Below are 22,603 nucleotides of genomic sequence, written 5' to 3'. Positions count from 1 at the left end.
AAGCCCCGGTAGCAACAATCCACACAATGTATTGTCCAGATTCACATACCAGTACTTTCATAGAGATGTAGCAGGATGCAGGAAAACCAGGAAGAAATTAAGATACAGAGGACAGTGCCTGAACCTAATCCTTGTGCAGCAATTAAAGCTAAGTTAATTTACCTTCACGCCAATGATATCTCCATCTTTCAGGTGATAAGGCGCTGACTGTAAACTCTCCTGTTTTTTCTTCCGTTTCCTCTTTGAAATTTGCTGTGTCTGAATAAAATCAAAGCAGAAGATTCGTACATGGCAGATTTCAGAAATCTGCTTAAATACACATGCTCAAGAACTGCAGCACAAACCAACGCATACTTCTCTCAAACAACTGTTGGATTCCGTCATTCCAGATCTTACCCAGCTAGATATTGGCAGCCACTCAAATTTTTCAGGGAAGTATTTGGCTATTTCAATTTTATCTACAGGGAGACAATAGTGAGAAGCCACTCGTTGCCTCAGTGCCCAGGTTGTGCATTCTTTGGAGATATCCCACACCAAATCCGTGGAGTCATAGTAGTCCCTCTCCCCTGGTATGCCCATCTGTACTCGAAGCAGCAGTTCATCGGGACTGTCATCAGGAAGAGAAAAAAGACCATTCTTGTGAGTCAGGCTTTCAGAATCCAGATTCCCAGTTTTCACCCCCTCCTGCCCTCCCTTATTTTTGTTTGTGGAAAACAAAAAATAAGCTCCGAAGTATTCTCGCATACTGACATCTGTAATCCTGACAGACAGTATTTAAGTTAAAAGCCGCTCAATTAAGTCTCATCTCAAATGCACTGCTGCAAGAAATAAGTATCTTGAGATCTTACCCCAAACGCTCTTCTTTTTGCAAAGGTTCGATGCAGATTTCCACTCTGGCACCCAGCTTATAGTCACTGAAAACAGAACAAAGATTATACACATTTCCAGTCATATATTCTAAGTTCCTGACTAGAAAAATCTAGTCAAGTAGACCTGTGCTGTTCTGGAAAACCAAAGCAAGAAGCTATCGGAACAAAAACGAAAAACTCAGAAAAGTACAAAAATTGCATTTAAAAACACCTAAAATAAAGCGTAGCAGAGTAAGCATGGTATGATCTACTTATGCACACACCTCCTCCTTCCACAACTCTCAAGTTAAAAAACTGAAGTAACCAGAAATGAGCTTTCTGTTTACGTTTGACTGAGCTGATTTATTTCTCCACCAATCCATCCCACAATCCAGTCCACAGTCAGTCTGTTGCAAAGCTACTTGCACATTCAATAGGAAACCTACTTGAGTTGCTGCTTGTTGTTTCGTAAAAGCTTGCCTGGACGCTTACTGTCCACTGTCCATGCTCTGAGAAATGAGGGCAGTGGGACAATCTGCTCCTGGCAGCATGGTAAGGTCATAGCCTGAAAAAAGAAACATGTCTTTAATAATTTTAGCAGCCAGTCTTCTTGGAAAAAAAGAAAACCACTTGATTAATTCTCAATGCAATACTGAAGCAATCAGAAATAGGGCAAGGTATTTAGATTTATTCCACACCAGCTGTTGCTTGTGACTTACAGGTAGTGGCTGTGATCGACATATTTACTTCTCAACCTCAAAGCAAGTTGGACTTCACTCCCTCCCAACATTTCTCAACTTAACTTACATTTCAAAAGTACTGAATTTCTTTTTTTAACCAAAATTTGTATAACTGGGAGGGAATGAGGCTGACAGAATCATTACCCCAATCTCTAGCCAAGTGCTGAGCAAGCTCCTTTAAGCCCTTATCAAGGAAACAGTACTCTTCCCATGCTAAGACAATTCTCCTTGTTCACAAGGTGCAAATGGTCAGTTTTTCATAGCAGTTTGCCAGAGACTGAAACTGAAGTCGCACCCAAAACAGTAAGTGTTGGTATGGATCAGAATCAGATGAGATATCCTTCCCCATGCAGTTTAAGCAGAACAACCGACTGGCTAAACAATAAAGAGCCTTATGATAGGATTTGTTTATGTCTTTTTGTGGGTTTGGGTGGGGGTTTTTTTGGTTGGGTTTTTGGTTTTTTTGCTTTTGGGGTTTTTTTTTTGGTTGGGTTGGGGTTTTTTAGTGTATTAAAATCATACTTTTATGGTTAAAAAAAGCACAAAAAGGCACCTTAGTTTCTGGCCAAAGAAACTAAGCTATACCTTCCTGAATGACAAACATGACCTTCTGCGCATCAAAAGCAATTCTTTATTCATTAGATTCAACATACAAAAAAAAAAAAAAAAGAAGGACGCAGAAAACTAATACAGGAACAATGTGGAAATGGAAAGTGGCTTTTTAGGAAGTGCTTGTATGTGTGTGCGTCTCATGAATAATTTTTACATTGTGAAATAAAGATAGGGCTGCAAGCCAAAGTTCCAGATGAAGTGCAACAAGGCTTTTGCAGGTCAGGACACATGACAGGTAGGATGGCAACTGCAGGGGACATACTAAGGAATTCTCTGAGCTACATGCTCCAACTGCCTCTTGGTACTTACCACTGAACATGGCATAAAAGCAAATGCCATATCAGAACATACTGGAGACAAGGGAAAAGGAAATAAAAAATAGGTATTAATAGAGCTCAATTAATCACAGTGTTGCTGTATATTTCCAATACAGGAGAACATCTAACCTGCATCTTCAGATCTTCCAAAGAAGCTTCTCCTGCTATTTCTATACTGCCAGCATAACAAAGATCCATGTCTGTGTGGATGTATTCTGGTGAATCTTTAGATGGGGTGAGGGGGAGGAGGAAGAAAAAAACAACAGAAGAGTCAACATGACTTTGTTTATCGTCCTAAGAGATAACAGTCACTTCAAGGTGAGATTTCACTTGGAGAAGGGATCTGACCTCAATTTTTTTTGGAGGGCAGTTAAAGAAACATAATATACAGTTGATAAAATACGTTCTGTTAGTTGCCAAAGAGGAAGAGTTCAAACTGATCCTATACTGCAGATTTTAAACTAAGACGAGTTATTCACATTGGTAAATAGTATTAATTATTGTTATGACTCTAAAATGTAGAGTGTGTTGCAAGGAAACTTAAATCTGCTCTTATCTATGCTACCGAAATCATCAGGGGAGAAAGTAAAACTCAAAAAGTTTGAGAGAACAGGAGAAAAACGCAAATAAACCTTCTAAAAGGAGAGGAGTCCTGCTCTGCAACACAGCTCAGTAGCGAAGGAAGAATATTATTTTTCCTGTAGCAAGGAAAATTGGTTTTCATTTTCCAATTCACAGTTGTCCCCACTTAATTTTCTTCTTCCTTCCCAACCCTCACTTGATTTTCCTACCCTAGCTGATTTTTGATTTGACCTTTAGAAGAACAAACGCAGGTTAAAATACTATATGTAATGTCTTTTATTCTATGTAAGATTTATTCATCACTCCTTTTACAGCTTCTCAAAAAGCAACATAGCCTGAAGTGAATTAAATGTGATATTAGCAGTCTGGCGTTTGAAGCCAATCACCTGTATGCTCATTGAGTAGATGCTTTACAGTACTGCCACTGCCTTCAGGTATGGAGAAGCCATTTTATTTACTGACAAGTAAAGAACCCCTGCTTCAAAATTTAGTGGAGGTCTTACCCTTGACCAAATATAGCTAAGGATGTCAGGACAGCACCATCCAGCATTTGTGGCCTGGTAAAAAAATTGCATGTCTCCCAAGTGGCTCCTTTCACCATAAACTTGCTGAAACTTGTACAGTCACTCATAGATTTCAGAAGGATTTTAAGGCTTTGGATTAAAATTTTGGTTTTGACTCAAAGCCCTCAGTGCAATCACAGACAACCAGGCCATATGATTCCTTTCAAAAACCGATCAAGCTCACCTCCTGCAGGAGACACCTGCAAAGCATCCATCTTGCAGGTCATCCCATTCACTTGGTCTGGTGTGTTCTCTCCACGTTTCATATGACTTGAAGACTTGAACCACCAGATGGGTATTTTCAGGAAACCCTGCAAAGTGAACAGAAAGTACCGGGTAGCTAGCTCATGTGTTCCAATGTAGACAATGAACAATTTCACCTTCATCTCAGGAAAAAGGAAAAGACTGGTTCAAATCTGAGCTTTTGTAAAGGCATTGGCATTCATCTAAGATCACACATCATCAGCTCTCACTTCCTACTTTTACAGGGACTAGAGTTTTATGTAATCCATACAGGGGGTAAAGATCAGATGCTGCAAGAGCAATATTTGTGAAGAACTCCAAAATTTGCTGGATAAACTGGGAATCTTGTAACACTATGTCTCTGCAGAAAAGCTTCGGCATGAGAATCATGAAAGCACAATCTATGTGAAAACACAAGTTCAGAGGGAAGGGGTTGATGGAAGCGGAGACAGGCATACCACAGCTGTCAAACTAGATTAGGACTGTAGCTAGCCCTATAACATGCCTACAGGAATAATCAGTTGCAGTGGCCTCCAAAAACTCCCCCTACAACCATCCCTAGAAGATACCTCTTGGCAATGTGCAACAGTTCCAAGTTTGTCCTAGGACCTGACTGATGTTATTTTTGAAGATATTCACTTGCAAAGAATATCCGACAGGCTCCTCGTGTCACGCCGGCACTGCAGTCCCTCTGCTCCCCTCTCCCTCGGGGCTCAGTGCAGAAGAAATGGCACCTCTCCACACCCCAGGGGCAGGGCTGGGGGACGGGGAAGAAGGGCCCACGCAACACTTGGCAGTCGGCAATTCTTTTAGGGAGTGCTGGGAGACCTTGCGCGGGGCAGCTGGGCCTCCCTTTCCCGCCTGCGAGATCTCTGGATGCTTTGCCCCCTCTCAACCACTGTCAGGCATGGGGGGCTGCACCAGATGCAGAGAACCAGGTGGGTGGGGGGGTCACTGAGGACCCCTGACCCCCCTGGGGCACTGTTGCCACCATATCATCCAAGGCATGGGATGAGGAGGGGGCTGGAGCCCAGGGCACACAAGGGGAGGTGGAGGGCAGTCCCTGTACGAAAGGGAAGGCAGAATGGCACAGGGGAGCGATCCCCAGGAAAGGGGCGCTTAGCCTCCCCAACCCTCCTCCTTCTCCCACATCAGGGCATCTTTCAGGCCTCCCAACTCCCAAAACACACTTGTCGCCATCACAGTGTCCTCCTCCTGATGTCACAAGCCACCTCACTGCCTTTGGAACTAGGTGATCTTTAAAGGTCCCTTCCAACCCAAACTGTCCTATGATATTGCTTGGGGTTTGTTAGCAAAGAACCCTTCCATCTGTATAACCATCGCTGACAAGAGGGTCTCCCAGTAGGGCCCTCCCTTTTCAAACGCGACCCTCAGTACAATTATGAGCCGAAGGCAAACACTTAAGTTCCTCTATTTTTATGATTTTGTAAGGAAGCAGTAGCATAAGAGTTGTGCCTTCGCAAGAACCTTGCATGCCAGAAATACTCATTTCCCCCAGACCTGTTAACCTTAACACACTCCTAGGCAAAGAAGCTGCAATGGGCAAGCCTTTTACTACAGAAGTTGAAAGAAGAATAAAAATAGACAGACTAAGAATATTATAAATGTTGATTTAAATTTAAAAAGCTGTACAACTACAAAAAGCATTATTCATTATTGCCAACCAGAATTTTACCGATGGAAGAATTTTAAAATACACAAGAGGAAAAAAAAGAAATTACTATCATATTCAAGTCTCCAGACGCTGTCAACTGACTAAAGAACACTCTCTTGTTTTACCTTTGGTGGAAGCTTTCCCTCAGTTATAACCAAAGTATCTCCTCTGCAAACATTAAGTTCCTTCAGGGTGGCATTCTGCAGGAAGAGAAAGCACAGTACACTTGTAAGTCCACGTGTTCTTGTGCTTTGTTTCCTAAAGTGTATGTTGGTGGGTTTTGAAGCCATGCATGCCAAAGGTCCAAGGCGGTTTGCTTTTCCACCAAAGAGCACAGAAATATCCATTTAACATCCACGGCGTGGAGACAGCTGTGCAGCAGCACGCAAGTACTGCACCCACAGGAGCCTGCTCTGCAGGATTCCTTCCAAAGCATCCTGTCGAGCTGTGTGTTTCCTTTGCACCTCCACATCTCACCAGCGGACACCTCATGCTTCTTTGTAGATGTAGCTTTAATGCACGGTAAGCCTAGACTTTGGAAAAAACTACGTGGATATGGCTTAATCCTAGCCCCTGAAAATAAGAGGCAGGTGCACAAGATTTACATTTTAACCATAGGTACCCCAACACTCTCGTCATAAGGCCCTGTGAAAATACAACAGTGCGTGTACTAACGTAGCACACACAAAACCACCACGCATTTGCTTTAAGGCAGCTCTCTTCAGAGAAAGCCTCTACAGAAAAATGGAGTAAATAAACTACCGCATGACTCAAGTCAAAAATAGGATCCCTCTTACTTCCTGACTTAATGCTTCCCCTGCTTCATAGCACCAGTCAATCCTTCTCAAATGCCAGTTGTCACCTACCAAAAAACAAAAACATACATATGGAAAACTAATTAGCCAACAACGCTGTTTTGAAAAAACATTACAAAACTCTTAATAAGCGTTAAGGGGTTCCTTTGCTTGTTTTTTATTTGTTTGTTTTTCAAACACAACTCTGACCAATTGAATGAAGTACCACCTTCATGTCCTTCCCCAGACCCCAGAAACACTTTGCTGTTTGGAAATGGTCTTCTCATATTTGTATAAATGTCTCTTCCTCAGCTACCTAGGTAATTTCCATGGTTTAAGAGGAAAGCAAAGGAATTTCCATGTGAACATACCATTTGAATCAATGACAGGCTCCTTAAAATGAAAACTACACTATAAGGAAAAAATCCAACTTCCCCTCCCCAACTGCCTACCAGGAGACTTCACTCTGGAGGAAAAAAAAAGAAAAAAAAAGAGATGGTGTAGTCCAGAAACTACAATACTTCAGATTTAGCACCTATATCTAAAGTGCGCCAGGTAGAGAAGGAACAAATACAATTGAAACTTTTTAATTTGGCCAAAATAAGTAATGAAAATAAACTTTGACTTTCATAACAAAAAAAAAAACAAGCCCAGAAGGAATATAATCAATAAATTCGGGGGGGACCAGAACACCTTGCAGTCTTTTTAAACAACATCAAAATCCAGTGAAGTCTGACATTTCTTTGAATGAGAGCAGTCAGATCACGAATTCTACACAAGGCCAAATTCAATTTTTCAAAAATGGTAATATAAAATAAAGCAATAAAAACAGAACCACTGTTTCTTGGCAGTAGACCTATACTATAGGGAAATGAAAAAGGTTAAGTTTATATTTCCAAGACTTTATTAACTATTTCAACTCATACGTACATGTATACAAGAGCACAATATTTAATTTTCATTTGAATTACTCAATGTATATTCTGACAGTAAAGTCTTTCAGGTGAACCTTTACATTTTTTGGAGCGTGGCTGAATTTGCAGCCATCTTTCCACTGCAACACAAATTCAGTATTCAATGAATGTTTAGAATGAAAGCTGGAAAACAATGCCACTCCAAGTCTCTTCTCCTCCTTCCTCCCCGTCAGCATCAATGGAAAGAAATATTCAGCCAGGACATTAATGTGTCATGCTAGTGCTGTCTATATCTCTTCCTTAATCCTCACGTATTCTAATCCGAAAAGCTTAGCAGTGAGAACTGCTACCACTCAGATTCCCAAATAATGGCCAACCTCTGATCTCATTTTGAATAACGTGTTTTTGCAAAGCGACGAAAAATTATTTTTTTACAGTTATTATGCAGTGGTTCCCACTACAATAGCAAATCTTGCCAGAACAGCCAAACACCTCCACCTGCACCCAAGCACACAGCCTAGGAACTATGGATTTTGCCATATTTTGTTTAAATATAAAGCTTGAAACTGATTTTCAAGAACAACTGCACAGCCAGCTTTTATCACAACAAGACTGCAAGTTTATCATTCTTTCCCCTCCTCACATTACAACGACACACAGATCATTGTAACAAACTTATGACTTTTAAGTTTTAAGGGTAGCAAGAGTTGTCTTAGAAATCTGGAAATTCCTTTTTAAAAAAAAAATCATTAAATAACAATATAACACAACTAACCTGATAATCCAGATTTTTCCAGCATTAAATTTAGACACTGAAAAAAGAAACATATGGTGAGACTTGCCTCAATGCACTGGTTGGGAAATAAAGTCTTCAGCAAATCTAGACTAGATTTTTCTAACATAAAGACTGAATGATTCCTGGTCAATTCCTAAAAACAATATAATTACATAGGCATGGTGTATTTGAGCTATATATTAAACCCTTCAAGTATGAGATTGTTTTCAGGCAAGAAGTTTACCATGTCAGGCGAGTCAGCTTTTACAAACTGTTAAAAAGAAATCTGTGCTGTCAGTTTGTTGCTTTACTTGAACAAATTCCATTCCAGAATTTGGAGATGCACCTTTTCGAAATCAAACTGCAAACTCAACACTTTCCAGCGACTACTCGTAGACGTGAACACTCTGTGCCAGGAGTCTGGATTGGCAGTACTGAGAACTGCTTCCTTCGCTCTGTGCACAGTTCTTCCCGACTCCTCTCACTCCAATTCTGTGCCTTCAGAGTTTGACGAACTACAAGGAATTGTGGCAGGCTCTGCCGTGACTGCGTATCATGCTGAGGACTGCTGTGTATAAAAGGAGTGGCTAGCCATGCACGAAGCAGTCGGGCTATGTTCATCCTTGGGAAAAAGCAAGGATGTCTCTTTACTACTTGGTGAAAGACCAAGGCATTCTTCCCGGCTGGCCTTTTGGAGTTGAAACACTTCCTTTGCCTCAGCGTCTCCTGATGACCTGAAGTGACGCACGGATATAAGGCAAAGTTCTCCAGGAGCAGCAGACCTGACACAGGCATGACAAAAGCTTTTAAAAGCAGCTAGACTTACCTCTTTGACAGAGGCAGTCTCTTCCACAACTATCTCCATCTCAGGGCTTGTGTTTTGGTCACTCCCAACAATAAAATATAAGAAGAGCTAAAAAAGCAAGTATAAACTATCAGAATACATATTTAAGTATGGAAATACTGTGAAATAACACCTCCTAATACACACATATACCAGCTATTGCAAGCCTGCCATCAGTCAAACAGCACCGAACCTCCTTTGGGCTAAAGCAAACAATTAAGCAGCACAGAGAAGCACATGCAATTGAGTTATGGCCAGCAGTAGAGCTTCATTAACCATCCGTACCTGTCTGCTGCAAATGAGAGAGAAAACCTGCTAGCACTCTGATCTTTAGAAATATACAACTATTTCTTCTCTTGCGTATTTACAACTTGTAGATATCAAAAGCAATATCCCCCTTTTCTTACTTTATGCTCTTTACAAAAGTATATGCACATGAGAGCCCAAAAGTTGGACAACCACAAAAAGACGAATGATAAATGATTTACCATTAATCATATGAGCTATATTAACCGGTCATATCTATGCTCTCGGTCTTCTGCAATTGAGATAAATGGTGTGAACCTTCATGCTGATATCTATAATTCTCAGTGTCACTGAGCATTTTTTTCCATGCCGTTTACAACCATTACAAGAGTAAAAAGAGGACTACATGAAATATTGGGAAATGCGAACAAAACATAAAAGCAGCATGAGACTCTTTTCAGTCACAGCACTACTATACCTGAGTGGAAGTTGGAGCTTTCCCATGACACAGCCCTAGCAAGCTTCCCATTTTCAGTTCCGCTTCCTTGACAGTATAATCCTCAGGCACTTCAGGGAGGACAAAAACAAGGAGAACATCATAAGCTGCTGCTTCCCGAAAATACCCATTGTATTATGCTGCTCTTTAGAGCAAGATAAAAATGTTCAGTGACATTTAGAGAACTTCACTTCCAGAGTGTTGACGTCAGATCTGTAAGTCTCCTATGATGAGAGAAAAGCAGCATTTCTATAAAGGTTCCTCCCCACCACCCCTCGTATATGGAGTGACAGAAGAATTTAGGTTGGAAGGGATCTTTGTAGGTTGTCTGGTCCAAACTCCTGCTCAAAGCTCTGAAGTCAGATCAGTTCACTCTGGGCTTTTTCCAGTCAAGCTCTGAATACCTCCAGGGATGGGTATCTTCCAGCCTCCCAGGGCTCCCTGTCTATTGTATGACCACTCCCAATGTGAATTCCCTTCCCCCCACACCATACCAGCTGGAATTTCCCTTGCTGAAACTTGTGCCTGCTGCCTCTGATCCTTTCCGTGTGCTCCTCTGAGAATAATCTGGCTCTGCCTTCTCTACAGGTCCATGTTAAGGAGTTAAAGATGGCAATTACCCCTCCTCCCCCCAAGCCTCTTCCTCTTTAGGCTGGAAAAACCTAGCTTCCCTCCTCTTTCATATGTTCCAGCTCGCAAACCATCCTGGGTGCTCTTCTCTGGACTGGCTCTAGTTTGTAAGGGCTTCTTTCTCATGCTGAGGAGCCTCCAAAATGGACACAATACTCCAGATGTTGCCTGACAAGCGCTGAATGGCTGTGTTTTACTAATGCAATATATTAGCAAAATAACAAAGACACAGAAGATGTTTCCCAGCAAGCACAAAGCTGATCCACTCAGTTTCTCACTACTGACCCAACAACGGCAAAAGCAAATCTGGGGGTCCTTTTCTGCTGAACACTGGTCATCAAGAGCACAGTTATAGAGTGACATCTAAATCAAAGAGCAGGCTATGTTATGAACATGTTCCTCCATTCTTATGGAAGCAGAAATTCACACGTTATTCAGTGTGCTTCATACACCACAGACACGAGTTGCCTTCTCGTAACAAACAGGAGCCTAACAGTGCTTCCTCCATCACCACAGGACTCAAGTTTGCTGCTCAAGCTGTTCTAAAATCCAACCTTGCGCATCAATACTCTAACAAATACATTTAGTCCATTTTGTTTCAGGAAATAGAAGTTAGAAAGACATGGAACAAGGACTCTGCTTCCTGGAACATCTAGAAAGTTGCTCTGTAATGTATTAAATATGATTCAAAACAGATCATTTGGAGATTTTTCAATTTATAAAGTATGGGAAACAGAACTTTGTTAATTCCCACAGTCTTGAAGCATGTGGTCAATAAACAACAGCAGGTATGCTAATCAGTTTTACTTATTAGGAATGCAAGTAATAAAACCAAGCAAGTAAATAAAACCATTTAAGTTTAACCTCTAGCTTTGTGTTGGTACTGTTAATAAACAGTAAAAATGGAAAAAAACCCCCACACAACTGCTTCAGTTAAGCCTCGAAATTAGTAGAGTTATGTGTGTGTAATTCTCCCTGGAAAGGACAAAGGGAAGCTTAAAGTCTCCCAATTGAACTTCTTACAGAACAATGATTAAATAAATAAATTTACCTGGAGACAGAAGTTTCCCATTTCCACTAACAGGTCTAAGACAGCTGTCATTTGCTGTAACAAAAAGGGCAGGAAAGAGAGATAAATGTATGAAGTAATTCAAATAAGAAGAAATTTGGCCTAGAAGGTTAGACAGATAACATATTTAAGATTAATGACAACAACTTTATCTTAGAGGCCTCCCTCTGGAGGCATTACATCAAAAATACAGTTGGAGAGAGATTCCTAGAGACTTCACGAACACTTTTAGTTTTTCTCCTTTCAGAGAAAGATTATTTTCTCTTTGAAGCCAGCTGTTAGCCACAATCAGTAAAATACTACAAAACTGACCAAGTGCTTCCAAAAGTAAAGGCATCAACCTGAAAGAAAGAAAACTGGAGTGTCTTAAAGAAAGGAATAAGGTTTAAAAAAAAAAAATCATCTTCACTTGTGAGTGTAATACTTTAGTAAGGCAACGTGATTATTCCTATTCAGCTTCTGAAATATAAAAGCTTTGTAAAATATATTTAATCAAGACTTACACCGATTTTTTTTTTAAGCTAGGAAAAATAATAATTTTATTCAGAATTAGATGAATTTTAAATCCTTTGCACCTTCTTTCTTCCCAAAAAAACTCCTAACAGCAATGCATTTGCTGTTTTGAATGGACTGATGCAAAAAGCAGGAAGCCAGCCAGTAAAGTCTAATATTATCAGATCTAAAAGTAAAGCAGCTGAATACTTACCCAGTTCCTCCTCTAGCTGAAGCTCCCTTATTGCTTTCATTTTGATATCTGACATCACCTAAAAGAAAGCAATATTAACACCTTTAATACAGAATTCCAGTAACACACCTGCTGTTCAAATGCCCGTCCACAAAAGGCAGCCTTCACTTGGAATGCATCCTAGTTATGTTATTATTCCTGTTACCACTATACACAGCTGAGAAAACATTTCTTTAACATTATCATACCTAATATAATAAATAAATGGCCTGGTATCATAACACATTTGTGGAAATTTTCCTAAAAAACAGTATTCTAAAGAAAAGAAAGTGGTATTTAATTTTTGGATCTATCAAAAGACTAATATTTCACAAACAGTAATTTTGTGAGAAAAACTAAGTATTACTTCATATTTTCTGCAACAGGAAATAATTTAAAAGGCAGAAAAGGTACCAGAGAAATCCACCCCTGGGGGAAAACCAGCATTTTTTCCTATCCTATGTTGAAAGTAAGAAGTAACACTTTCCTCCTCTTTTAGGTTTTGTTTACTGACATAGCCTCACCAAACATACGTTTACAGGATGGTGCAAAGTGCTAAAACACACTGATGTAGACTGCACTAGTTTAACTTACGAGCATTACAGTTTTATTACACAGCAGTCAAAATATTCCAGTAGCAGTAACTCTGAGTTGCACACTATTTTCGTCACAGAAAAACTTCAGCCCTGAGGCTAGACGGACTCCTCATTAATTGGCTCAAGTGCACTGGCCAAGCTTTTCAGAGAAACAGCCTGTGTTATATCCCTGAACAATCAGACTCCTTACTGTTTCAATAGTGGCAGTAATTTTAACGTGTTTCTCTTCATCCTCCGTTCTGCAGAAGTTTTTAACTTGGAGCCAGCTGATGTCATATGTAAAAGCAGTCAAATTGCCACTTGACACATTCACGAAGCTGTAAAAATGACCAATGCAAAGATGGTCAAAGACAGGGAAACTACACATTGTCTGGGCTAGATCGCTAAGTACCAAAGCTCTCAAACCGATAATGCCTAGGTCATTAATAGCGATGGCATGTCACAGAGTAAGAGTCAGAGGCCTCAGGCAGCATCCAGGCATCTCTGGGCTATGTTTTGGTAACTGGCTTTCAATGGGACTTGAGCTTCTGAAGGCACTTCAGAGTCTAAGTCACTTTCTGAGGCTGGATTTAAGGCTTCCGGAAAAAATATGGTAAAAGCGTACCTAGTCATAACTAAAATTTGAGATTTTCTCCGTCTCTGCTACTGTATATAACCACAGAAACAGTTCTTGGTGAAGAATCCTCTCACTGCTTGATTTAATCTCAATTTTTCAGTACTGTTTCAACTAGGAAGTCAGAATTTATATAACAAGCACATTTACACGTCTCTGAAAACAGGAACCTAACCTCAGGGCCGTACACTGGGACGTGAAATGAGACCAGAAATTTGCCCCTGGCAACTTCAGATTCAATTGGGAGATTCAGCAGAGCTGCATATTCTTCTGATACTGCTCTGTTCTCTCATCCCACCAAGTCCCTCAGAGAACCACACAACTCAAACCTCAGAAATTCAGGTCATGCCAAAGATGTGCCAGCACACTGGGCACAAGTTGTTCTCGCTAGGTTTTTCCCTTTACAAGTTAAGTCAAAGGATGTGACTGCACTTCAAGAGCAAAGAAATATCTGATAGTTGGTAAGCACCTGATCTCCAAAACTTAAGATTACATTATCTTGAATTAAAAAGCTTGAAGTGACAATTAGTTAAAAGGGGGAAAAAAAAAAACCCACCTATCTATATCGGGTAATTTTAACGAAACAGATTTTGCCAGAATTGAGTTTTTGTTTAATTATACTTGTAATCAAAACGGTTACCTCTGGTCATGGCTGTCTAAGATTAGTACTGAGCATCCATCCGTCAGACCAACACTTTTGACGGTTTCCTTCATATCTCCTTCAAGAAAAACTTCCCAGTTCTTGGCTTCTTTATCTGGTCCCGAGCCGTTCTTTAGGATGATTCCTCCTGATGGTGCTAAGGCTCTGCGCAGATCACTCAGTTTTGTGCTGCATGAAAAGACATGCTGCGATTCTGTGAAATGCTGACCCTTCCCTCCTTCGTTATACTCCGCTAAACGAAGAACGTTTATGACCACAGGTTCATGATCAGGGCCTGTCATCACCTTTGTACCACCAACCTGAAGTAAGGAAGCAAGATTTATGCAATGGTGATCAATAAAATACAGAAAAGACTGGACAGCAATAAATGACAACAATAAAATTATTGAGACAAAAAGATGGACCCTCTCTCCTCGTTAGAAATAAGACACGTTTGACCAAATGCCTACTGAATACCAGAGTAACTCAAAGGCGTGCGGAAGAGAAAGCATAATATTAAGGTCTGTTCCGAGTCTGCACATACAGTAAATATATCGGTAACAGTAGCTGGGAAACCAGTGGACACTTGGGTCTCCAACGGATTAAGAATAGAGGAAGTTAGCCCCTCAGGGTATTAAGGAATTACCCAAAAGTGTGACTGAGACAGACCAAAAGAATTAGATTTTAAAATCTGGCCTTTCTGATATTCAACCTAGGCAAAGAACATAGTTTCTTGACAAAGGCAATGTGATCACACAGAAAGCTGGAGACCATACCAAAAGTACAACCAAGACACGAACGACTCTGTTACTAGATGTTTTCTTTTGGTTTTGGAGAAGGTTTTTTGATAAATCAGAAAGAAAATGTGTACTTTTACAACAAAAATATTTTAAAAGTAATATTCTATCCCATTACAGAGATGGAATAAAACACTGTGTTATATAACCACTGAGGCAAGCATTTGAAAATTAAGCAGAAGCCTTAAATTAAAAGGAAGGTGCAACACTAGAAAAGGAGCACAAAAGTCTAATTTTATATGTGGAACGATTCACTACAGGGCATAAGTTTTTGTTATCTCATTACTATCATTGTAATCACTATTTTGTTATCTCCTTCCAAGAGGCACCAGATGTTTTCAGAATACACTCCAATGTAACCGGCATCGGGTATCTACAGGCACCTATCAATCTGACCATATCACTTTCTGCATAGTATAATTCTATTTATAATTTTAACAAGCAGCAGACTGTACATCACTCAAGGTACATGAAAAGCTGTAAAGACATAGTATCCAAGATGAGGCTGACGCGGTGTCCCCAGAACCAACATTGGTATGTCAGCAGCACATCTGCAGAACAGATTGACATTTCCAAAAACGTGTCTGGATATTGCATTTTCTCTCTTCAGAACTGACAAAGAGAGAGGGTATTTGGTTCTTTTACCTCTTTCCCATTCCACACGAAGATGTCCGCTCCATCAGCCAGCCCAATGCCATCCAGTGTCAGCTCATCTCCTAAAAAGGAGCAAATCATCAAGTTCCTTCCCCCCGGCAAAGCAGACAAGCGGGGTCAGCTGGTAAACTGAAATATGCTGGCACATTCTACTCTGGCTCAAGTGTATCATTACAAAAGCTGCTGTGTGATCAGCATTTACGGTGGGTAAGTTAGGGGTCACTCATGTAGCAAGAGCAACACAAGTGGGTACACACCACTAACAGCACTCTCCTAAGTAAAGAGGGCCACAGCACGAAGGTTTTAATTCAATTTCCCTTGCAAACTGAGGCCTAAGTTAGCACTTGGCAAAGATGCCTGGTCAGGATTATCTATATGAGATTTAACAGTGAATCAATAGATTTAAAATAAAAAGGTTGGATTTAATAACCGAGTTACATACTGTACATTCCAAGCCCATTCTCTGCAATACTAATGCCCATGCTGCAGTTTCTTTTACTTTCCTACCATAAATCAGATTCAGATTTTTTAAAAGTCACTGTCATTTGAAGAACTGTACTAGCATCTGGAGGAGTATTTACAGCAGCTATGAGTGCCTCTATATTTTAATGTCAACATCATGGAAAGTTGGGTTATGTTCTGGTAGAACCCTAATTTGCTGAAACAGACCACAAAGACTATAAAATTTAAAAATGGCTAATAGGTTTTTGAAGACTAACACCTAGAATTGCGTAACAATGCAAAGCTTGAGACAGAACTCAATGATTTTAAAATACTAATGTACTCTTAATAAATTAAAGTACTTTTTACGTAAGCATTTTCCTTTACAAAATTCTTACTTCAGCTTAGGTCTAACCTACATTTTTCTTTGGTGTCACCCTGGGTCTTCTCTTCTATCCTCTCCTCTACCTAATAGGTAAATACTATGAAAGCAAACATTCGTAAGCAAATCAAGGTCAAAATACAGACTGATATTTTTTTTTCAGCAAATGTGTTTAATTTCCATAAGATCTGCAGTCTTACTGCACTTCACAAAAAAGATTACATATAAAAGTCTCAAAAAAACTTCATTTCACTAATAAGAGTGTCCTAAATACCTTAACGGCAGTGGACTTGCACTTAAGTTTGAACAGTGTTCAGTAATACATTTCTCCAAGATGTTTTACATATGAAATCCTCAATGTCTGCAGTAAATACAACATATAAATAACATGGAAGCCTTGTATGTAGCAGTCTTACCATCAAGTATCTGGTAAAGATGCAGTCCTGCTGGTAAAGGCTTGGCAATACTGAGAATCATGTCGCCTTCCCAAGACTCCAACTTCTAATTGGGAAGAATTTTTTTTTTTTTTTAAAAAAAAAAAAAAGTAAAACACCAGCAACCAATAACTCGCATCACTCAAAATTACAACTGTGCTGAAAGCTGTTACAGCCTGGCTACCAAGCTCGCTCTGACACTTAACAAGTCACAGCTATTTACTTCAACAAGGCCAGTAACACAGAAAACAGTCAAGCATTTAGGACTTGGCCTTCCAGACTAGTCACCAGATAGACAAAAATAACTTTTCAACTGGACACTGACCAAAGGTTCTGAGGTACAGGAAAAGCAAACAGTGTTTCCTGACATTAAGTTACCTTTGATTTAGATCTCTATAAAAAAGCATTTTACAAATTGTCATATTCCTTTAACATAGTAGAGAATAAATGCAAAGATACCACATTCAATAGTTAAGCTAAATATTTCTTTTAACCAATTTTCCCTTTTTTTAAACTAATCCAATTATTTTCTTTTAAGGCCAGCTAGCTCCTTGAAAATACAAAGACAAATCTGTCACAAACTGAAATGTTAGGAATAAGCCTGGCGTTTTGCAAAGCGCCCATCCACGCCCATGTACATGCTGCCCAAATATAAATAACTAGCTTATGAAAGCTTTAAAGTCTACATAGTTGAAGATTCATCAATTTCATGGCTTCTTCAATACTTCGAGAACAGACCTCAAACGAATGTTTCCTTCTGTGTAAACCCATATCGTTTTTAGCCTCCTAAAATAACATTTACTGTTGAAAATTTCTCATTGAGATAAAAATTGCGGCGTAAATACATATGTAAATGTTGTTGTAACTCAAGTAAAACTGAAGTGTTTGAGTTCATTTAATATAGCAAATACCTGGAATACTGATTGTCGAAGGTCTCCTAGCGTTTTTCTTCTATCAATAGTCAAATCCACAACATTCTCTTTCCAAGTAAGTGAAGGATGCAAAGCCCCATTGTGAAATTTATAACATGAGCTCAAATGGAGACGTAAATCAATGCCATGGTTTGCTGAGTCACATTCCGCTCTTTGAAAGAATAACACAATAATAAACCGGTGAATTTAACACTGACAAATGGCTAGCTTATTTCAGAGATGCTTCTGTGCAGTTGTCCTGGAATTGACACCCTCATGACTAAATTCACTGTCACATTCCCCCCTCCATCAAGGGGTATGCAAAGAGGTGCTCAAAGATGACAGTGACTTACACATTGTACAATACAGAGTAGTGTAGACATCCTCCACATAAGCACTGTAACAGTATGTTCTGTGTGTTTTTACACCTTGCTTCTACCTTTCTAAACAGAATGGATCTTTAGGGATGTGGAGACTGTTGGTTTTTTCAGGCTGTGTTCCAGATCAGTACTCTGTTGAAATGCAGCGACAGAAAAACTGCATGGAAACTGAGTCCGGACAGGCACAGCCATGCCTTCCTCCTTTATACCTGTATCCAGCTTTATTAGCTAAATGTAGCAGCAAATATGCCATTTAAAAAATAAACGAGTGAAATTTGCACAGTACAGAGATATCACACAAGACCTGTGTCTCTTGTGCTTGTTTATATTTTGACAGCTTAACTGTGATTCAGGCGTATCATCAGTTCTGTGTGTTCCTCAACAGAAGGAGAAGTTTCAACCAACCTCAATACCACTAGCTCTTTCCTCTACGTTTCTGGCAAAGGATACCATTTATCTGTTGTTTCACAGTAGAGCAAGTCATTCCTCCTTCTCCCAATGGAGAACTCCCTCTATAAACATAATTAAGATAACCTATTCCGTTCTCCTTCCAGAATTGCACTGATTTTCACAAAAAAAAGGAACAATCTTAAACTGTAAGTAAGTTTCCCTTGAAATTCTGTAGAATGCCTAGTTACGCCACTAACAGGGAGGCACGGAACCAGTAAAGGCAGAATGTGGGCATACAAGTTGTACTCCTCGATTAACCTCTATGACATTGAATCATTTTAGTATCTGGCTCTACTCAGTGAGTTTCTTTCATTTTAAATCACTTTGGAGATCTGCAGATTAAGAATGCTGTTTAAGAGATTGGTACAGTTTCATTAATATACCTCTTTTTTTGCAGCTCAGTATTAGCAGCATTCATTTCATTCAGAAGGTGTTCAGGAATTTGGTACCTTGGATTTCCTCGTGCTGCAACAAATAATATAGGCTAGTTTGGCCTCAGCTGCTTAAAATGTGTTTCGGCAAACAAGAAAAGTGATCAAGATGAGACATTACAGTACGGTAATCAATGAAAATTCAGAGCAATAATGTTGCATCCTTTCGTAATAGAGAAAATTAAACTGCAAGATGATACAAAGAACAAACAAGTGGTTCTACTTCTTCCCATCAATCTTTCCCTAAGAGAAACTGATACATGAATGTCGTTAGCAACAACTTTTATTTGTTTCAGTAGGAGATGTTCTGCTAGCATTTGTGAAGCGTACTAGAAAAAAGTTAGTGTCAGCTCTAGCCAATTAATTGGTCACTACCTCCTTGGAGGTAACCTCTGTGTATCTTAGTTAACTCTTTTTTCAAATGATCACTAGAAAGAAAACTATCTTCAATTCTGGGAAAGAACAGAAATGCCCAATAGCCTTTGCCCTCCAGAAAACAAACTGCCAATAAAGGAAGCCCCCAGAATATCAAGATGAGCTTTGTGTACCTTCAGGTGGTCTTTTTAACTGAGATTTTCGATAAAACAGCATGTAGGCACTCTCTTTACCCTGAAATTGTTTCTCAATATCCTTCTCCTTGATCGGCTGGACTTTTGAATCATTCAGATCAAACCAATGGCAACCAGCAGAACTGTCCCTCAGCCTTGTAGGTTTTTTTTCCGAATTCCAGTGGACATCATTCTTCTGAGGAGGTCTTTGGAAATCTTGTTCTTGAGAAGCTGACTTAAACAGGAGCTTGTGTTTTTCTTTCAGACCAACCTTATTTTCATCAGGACTGAACTGAAATGTCTGAGGATGATTCTGCAAATACTAAAAGGAAAGCAAGGACAAGATGAAGAAGATACCCAGATTTAAATATAGCAGACTGCATTAGTTACTTCACCTGACTCATCCTCAAACTGACAAACAAACCCCATTCCTTCAAACTTGGATTTTATGATGCTTCCTCATATATTTCCTCAGTTTAGACAGAAAAATGTAACTTTCCTACCACCACTTATCTGCCTGATCTTTTATACGCTGTTGCTGGCTTTGTTTCTTACGTAACTTCAAATGATCATTGCAAGAAATTGCAAAAGAATTTTTTTTAACATACAACGCGTCACTACGAATTAAATCAGACTAACTTCTGAATTTCAAGGATTGCTTGAGACACTGGATTCCTTTTAAAACACCTCTCATAAGTGCGTACTCCCTGTCCCTGGAAAGGTAGCATACGGAGCGATGCTCCATAGGCCACCAAAAAGCCTCTGCTTTATCAGACACGCAGAGCACCATCCCAACCAGTTTAGCCCTTTAACACTAGTACTTTCCACTCGCTCGTCTCCGCAGAAGTGTATTTCTCTTCTGCATTTACCAGACAGGGATCTTGAGCTCAATTCTCATCTGCTGAGTTGTACCTTACCCAAATTAAAGCTACCCGTGGTGGCATCTCAAGAACTTAAAACCTACTTGTTCCGTTTCACCCAGCTTATCCCCTCTGTTCTCTACTTTCATTTTAGCAGTAGGCAGGTACTTCAAACAAGCTTCATGTCCAAATGACACAAAACAGAATCGTGGCTTTTGAGCGAAGGGGGGGACAACCAATCAAAAACTCATTTGATACTTCAAAAAGCGTAAAAAAAATTTACAGTTATTTCAATAAGGCAAGTCCTGCATTGATCAATGTGCTTTTGGTACAGATCCAGCACTTGTGAAAAGTCAGCTTTGGTAATATTCACAACAGCACTCAAACCTTGAAATGGTTAATACTGGGTTGCTCACAACTTGTTTCTATCACTTCCCTGTCAAAGTCAGAAAAACATCTACCTCCACAGAAGACTCACATTCAGATTTCACAACTACTTTTAAATAATTATTGTGAAAACTGCGTTGTTAGTTCTGTTCAAAAAACAGTCAAACATGAATTTTCCCCGTATCTATAACACAAATACTAAAGTATTTTTCTTAAAGCATTAGAAAATACAGAAACCAACTGGACAAACACAAGATTTTACTGTAGGTGTTAATTTTATGGACATGCCCTAATCAACCAAAAAGCGGCATACATTTTCCAAACCTCACTTCTGTTATGACTGAAGTAGTACTGTATTTCTTTAATTCTCATCAGTGCTTTTATGTTCAAGTGGTAGTAGTGTTGTTGCAGCTTCATTCACAGACACAAGTGAAACAAGGTTAATTCTTTTACAGGCCAATCACATACATGGAAAAAAAAGATACAAGCTTTCAGGCAGACAATCCCTTGAGAATCTTGTCTGTGTTCCTCAGTCTACTAATTTATCTTACAAATCTCTCTTACACATGCTCTATCTTGCTAGTCCAAGTGCCAGTATTTTCAATTACCATCCTACTGACTATTCAATAGGAATATAAATGTAAAGTTATCTTAACAGTAAAAACCAAATTAACATATATGCATATTACCTTTCGTAATGCTCCATATTGTTTTCGGTACTTCTTATTCCAGGACACCCCTTTTTTCTCCAATAATTTCTGCCCTAATTGATCCACGGGAATTTGTTTAGATTCTTCCTACAGAGAAGTTAAAAACTAGGATAACGAAGGCTACAAAAGTCAAGGGATCAACACAAAGAAGCCAATTCTGAAGTCCTTAAACCATTCCTGTTTGTTAATAAGCCAATGTAACATCACCTTTTGCAACAGCTTCAGCAAGTAACTTAAGAAATACTCAGAGAGCGCCGTTTTCTGTATGAAGAGCCACTGTTAGTATTAAAGTCAAGTCAAGTTACAAGTTTTACATCCTTCACAGTAAGTTCAGAAGAGTACTGTACACTTAAACCTGCCTACTCTTGCATACACTAACCCCTTCTTCTACGTTCCTTAATATCAAAATCAAAGCAATAAACTCCTTACATACCATACCTCTGATAAAATCCCTTTCAACACTGCCAATGGATTTTCTACTTCTTTGGCATTTTCAGTATCTCTTAAAGCCTTATCTTCAATCAGCCTATCCTCTTCTTCCTGTATAAGAAAAATAAAAGACTCACAAATACTGTTGTTTCACACACAACTAGCAGTTTTCAATCACAGTCTGTACTAACACTAGCATGCACAATTTAGAAGTGTGAAGGAAGTCTGATAAGGTGCCTCTGCCACCTGCTACGGACGGTATATTGTCGTACAGAATATCCACTACCAGGTTTTTTTTAAACAGAAAAGGCAGTAAATAACAGTTGCGTTATTTACAAACAGCCAGCCAGAGTCATCCATTAAAATGACGGTGCTAGTCTTGAGCAAAGATATTAATTCATTTGGGAAAGAAAAAGTGAGCCCAGTAACATGAGAGAGTTCAGCAGACTGGAAAGCTAAAATTTGCTACAAAATCTTGATAGAGATCGCGTACTGTGGAAAACTAGCCTTCTCAATGAAGTAAGAGACCAAATGCCTCCTACAATATTCATTAGTTTGCATGTACGTTTCGTCCACTAGCTCTTGAAAAATGAGACATATCAAGCAAGGAAGAAAAATGTTTAGGACTTACTTGTAATTGCCAGTTTCCTAATTCATCCACATCTCTGATATAAACATGATAGTGTCCTCCATAGCAGCCACCTTTATGTATAATAACAGAGAAGAGCTCATACATGTACTCTGAATCATCCATTTCAGTCTTTAAAAAGAAAAACAATAATAATAACAATAATATATATCAGTAAGTCTTTCACAGAAGGACAGTTTTACAACATCAGCATAGCTTCAGATATTTCTCTGTGTGCAT

General features: G+C 39.4%; 1 protein-coding gene across 12 annotated transcripts in view; it reads right to left on the bottom strand.

Annotated features, from left to right (window-relative positions):
• The window catches only part of USP40 (ubiquitin specific peptidase 40), a 37,948-nt gene that overhangs the window by 3,810 nt on the left and 11,535 nt on the right, over window positions 1–22,603 (bottom strand). For 3 of the 12 annotated variants that reach the window (XM_075153807.1, XM_075153797.1, XM_075153804.1), the window contains 23 exons: window positions 22,367–22,495; window positions 21,745–21,846; window positions 21,286–21,393; window positions 19,350–19,671; window positions 18,754–18,835; window positions 17,541–17,712; window positions 16,612–16,696; window positions 15,364–15,434; window positions 13,922–14,241; window positions 12,859–12,985; window positions 12,055–12,112; window positions 11,331–11,384; window positions 9,632–9,720; window positions 8,890–8,976; window positions 8,064–8,100; window positions 6,378–6,442; window positions 5,706–5,780; window positions 3,847–3,973; window positions 2,647–2,741; window positions 1,295–1,413; window positions 849–914; window positions 397–607; window positions 163–258 (listed from right to left, as the gene is read on the bottom strand). In XM_075153807.1, coding sequence (XP_075009908.1) covers window positions 163–258; window positions 397–607; window positions 849–914; window positions 1,295–1,413; window positions 2,647–2,741; window positions 3,847–3,973; window positions 5,706–5,780; window positions 6,378–6,442; window positions 8,064–8,100; window positions 8,890–8,976; window positions 9,632–9,720; window positions 11,331–11,384; window positions 12,055–12,112; window positions 12,859–12,985; window positions 13,922–14,241; window positions 15,364–15,434; window positions 16,612–16,696; window positions 17,541–17,712; window positions 18,754–18,835; window positions 19,350–19,671; window positions 21,286–21,393; window positions 21,745–21,846; window positions 22,367–22,495 — 2,697 coding nt within the window. Of the gene's footprint in view, window positions 1–162; window positions 259–396; window positions 608–848; window positions 915–1,294; window positions 1,414–2,509; window positions 2,551–2,646; window positions 2,742–3,846; window positions 3,974–5,705; window positions 5,781–6,377; window positions 6,443–8,063; window positions 8,101–8,889; window positions 8,977–9,631; window positions 9,721–11,330; window positions 11,385–12,054; window positions 12,113–12,858; window positions 12,986–13,921; window positions 14,242–15,363; window positions 15,435–16,611; window positions 16,697–17,540; window positions 17,713–18,753; window positions 18,836–19,349; window positions 19,672–21,285; window positions 21,394–21,744; window positions 21,847–22,366; window positions 22,496–22,603 lie in introns of those variants that run through there. The other 9 variants (XM_075153798.1, XM_075153800.1, XM_075153799.1 and 6 more) reach the window with 9 other exon arrangements.

This window comes from Calonectris borealis, chromosome 6 (genome assembly GCF_964195595.1).
Source record: "Calonectris borealis chromosome 6, bCalBor7.hap1.2, whole genome shotgun sequence".
Lineage (NCBI taxonomy): Eukaryota > Metazoa > Chordata > Aves > Procellariiformes > Procellariidae > Calonectris > Calonectris borealis.
This window is presented reverse-complemented; position numbering and strand designations above follow the sequence as displayed.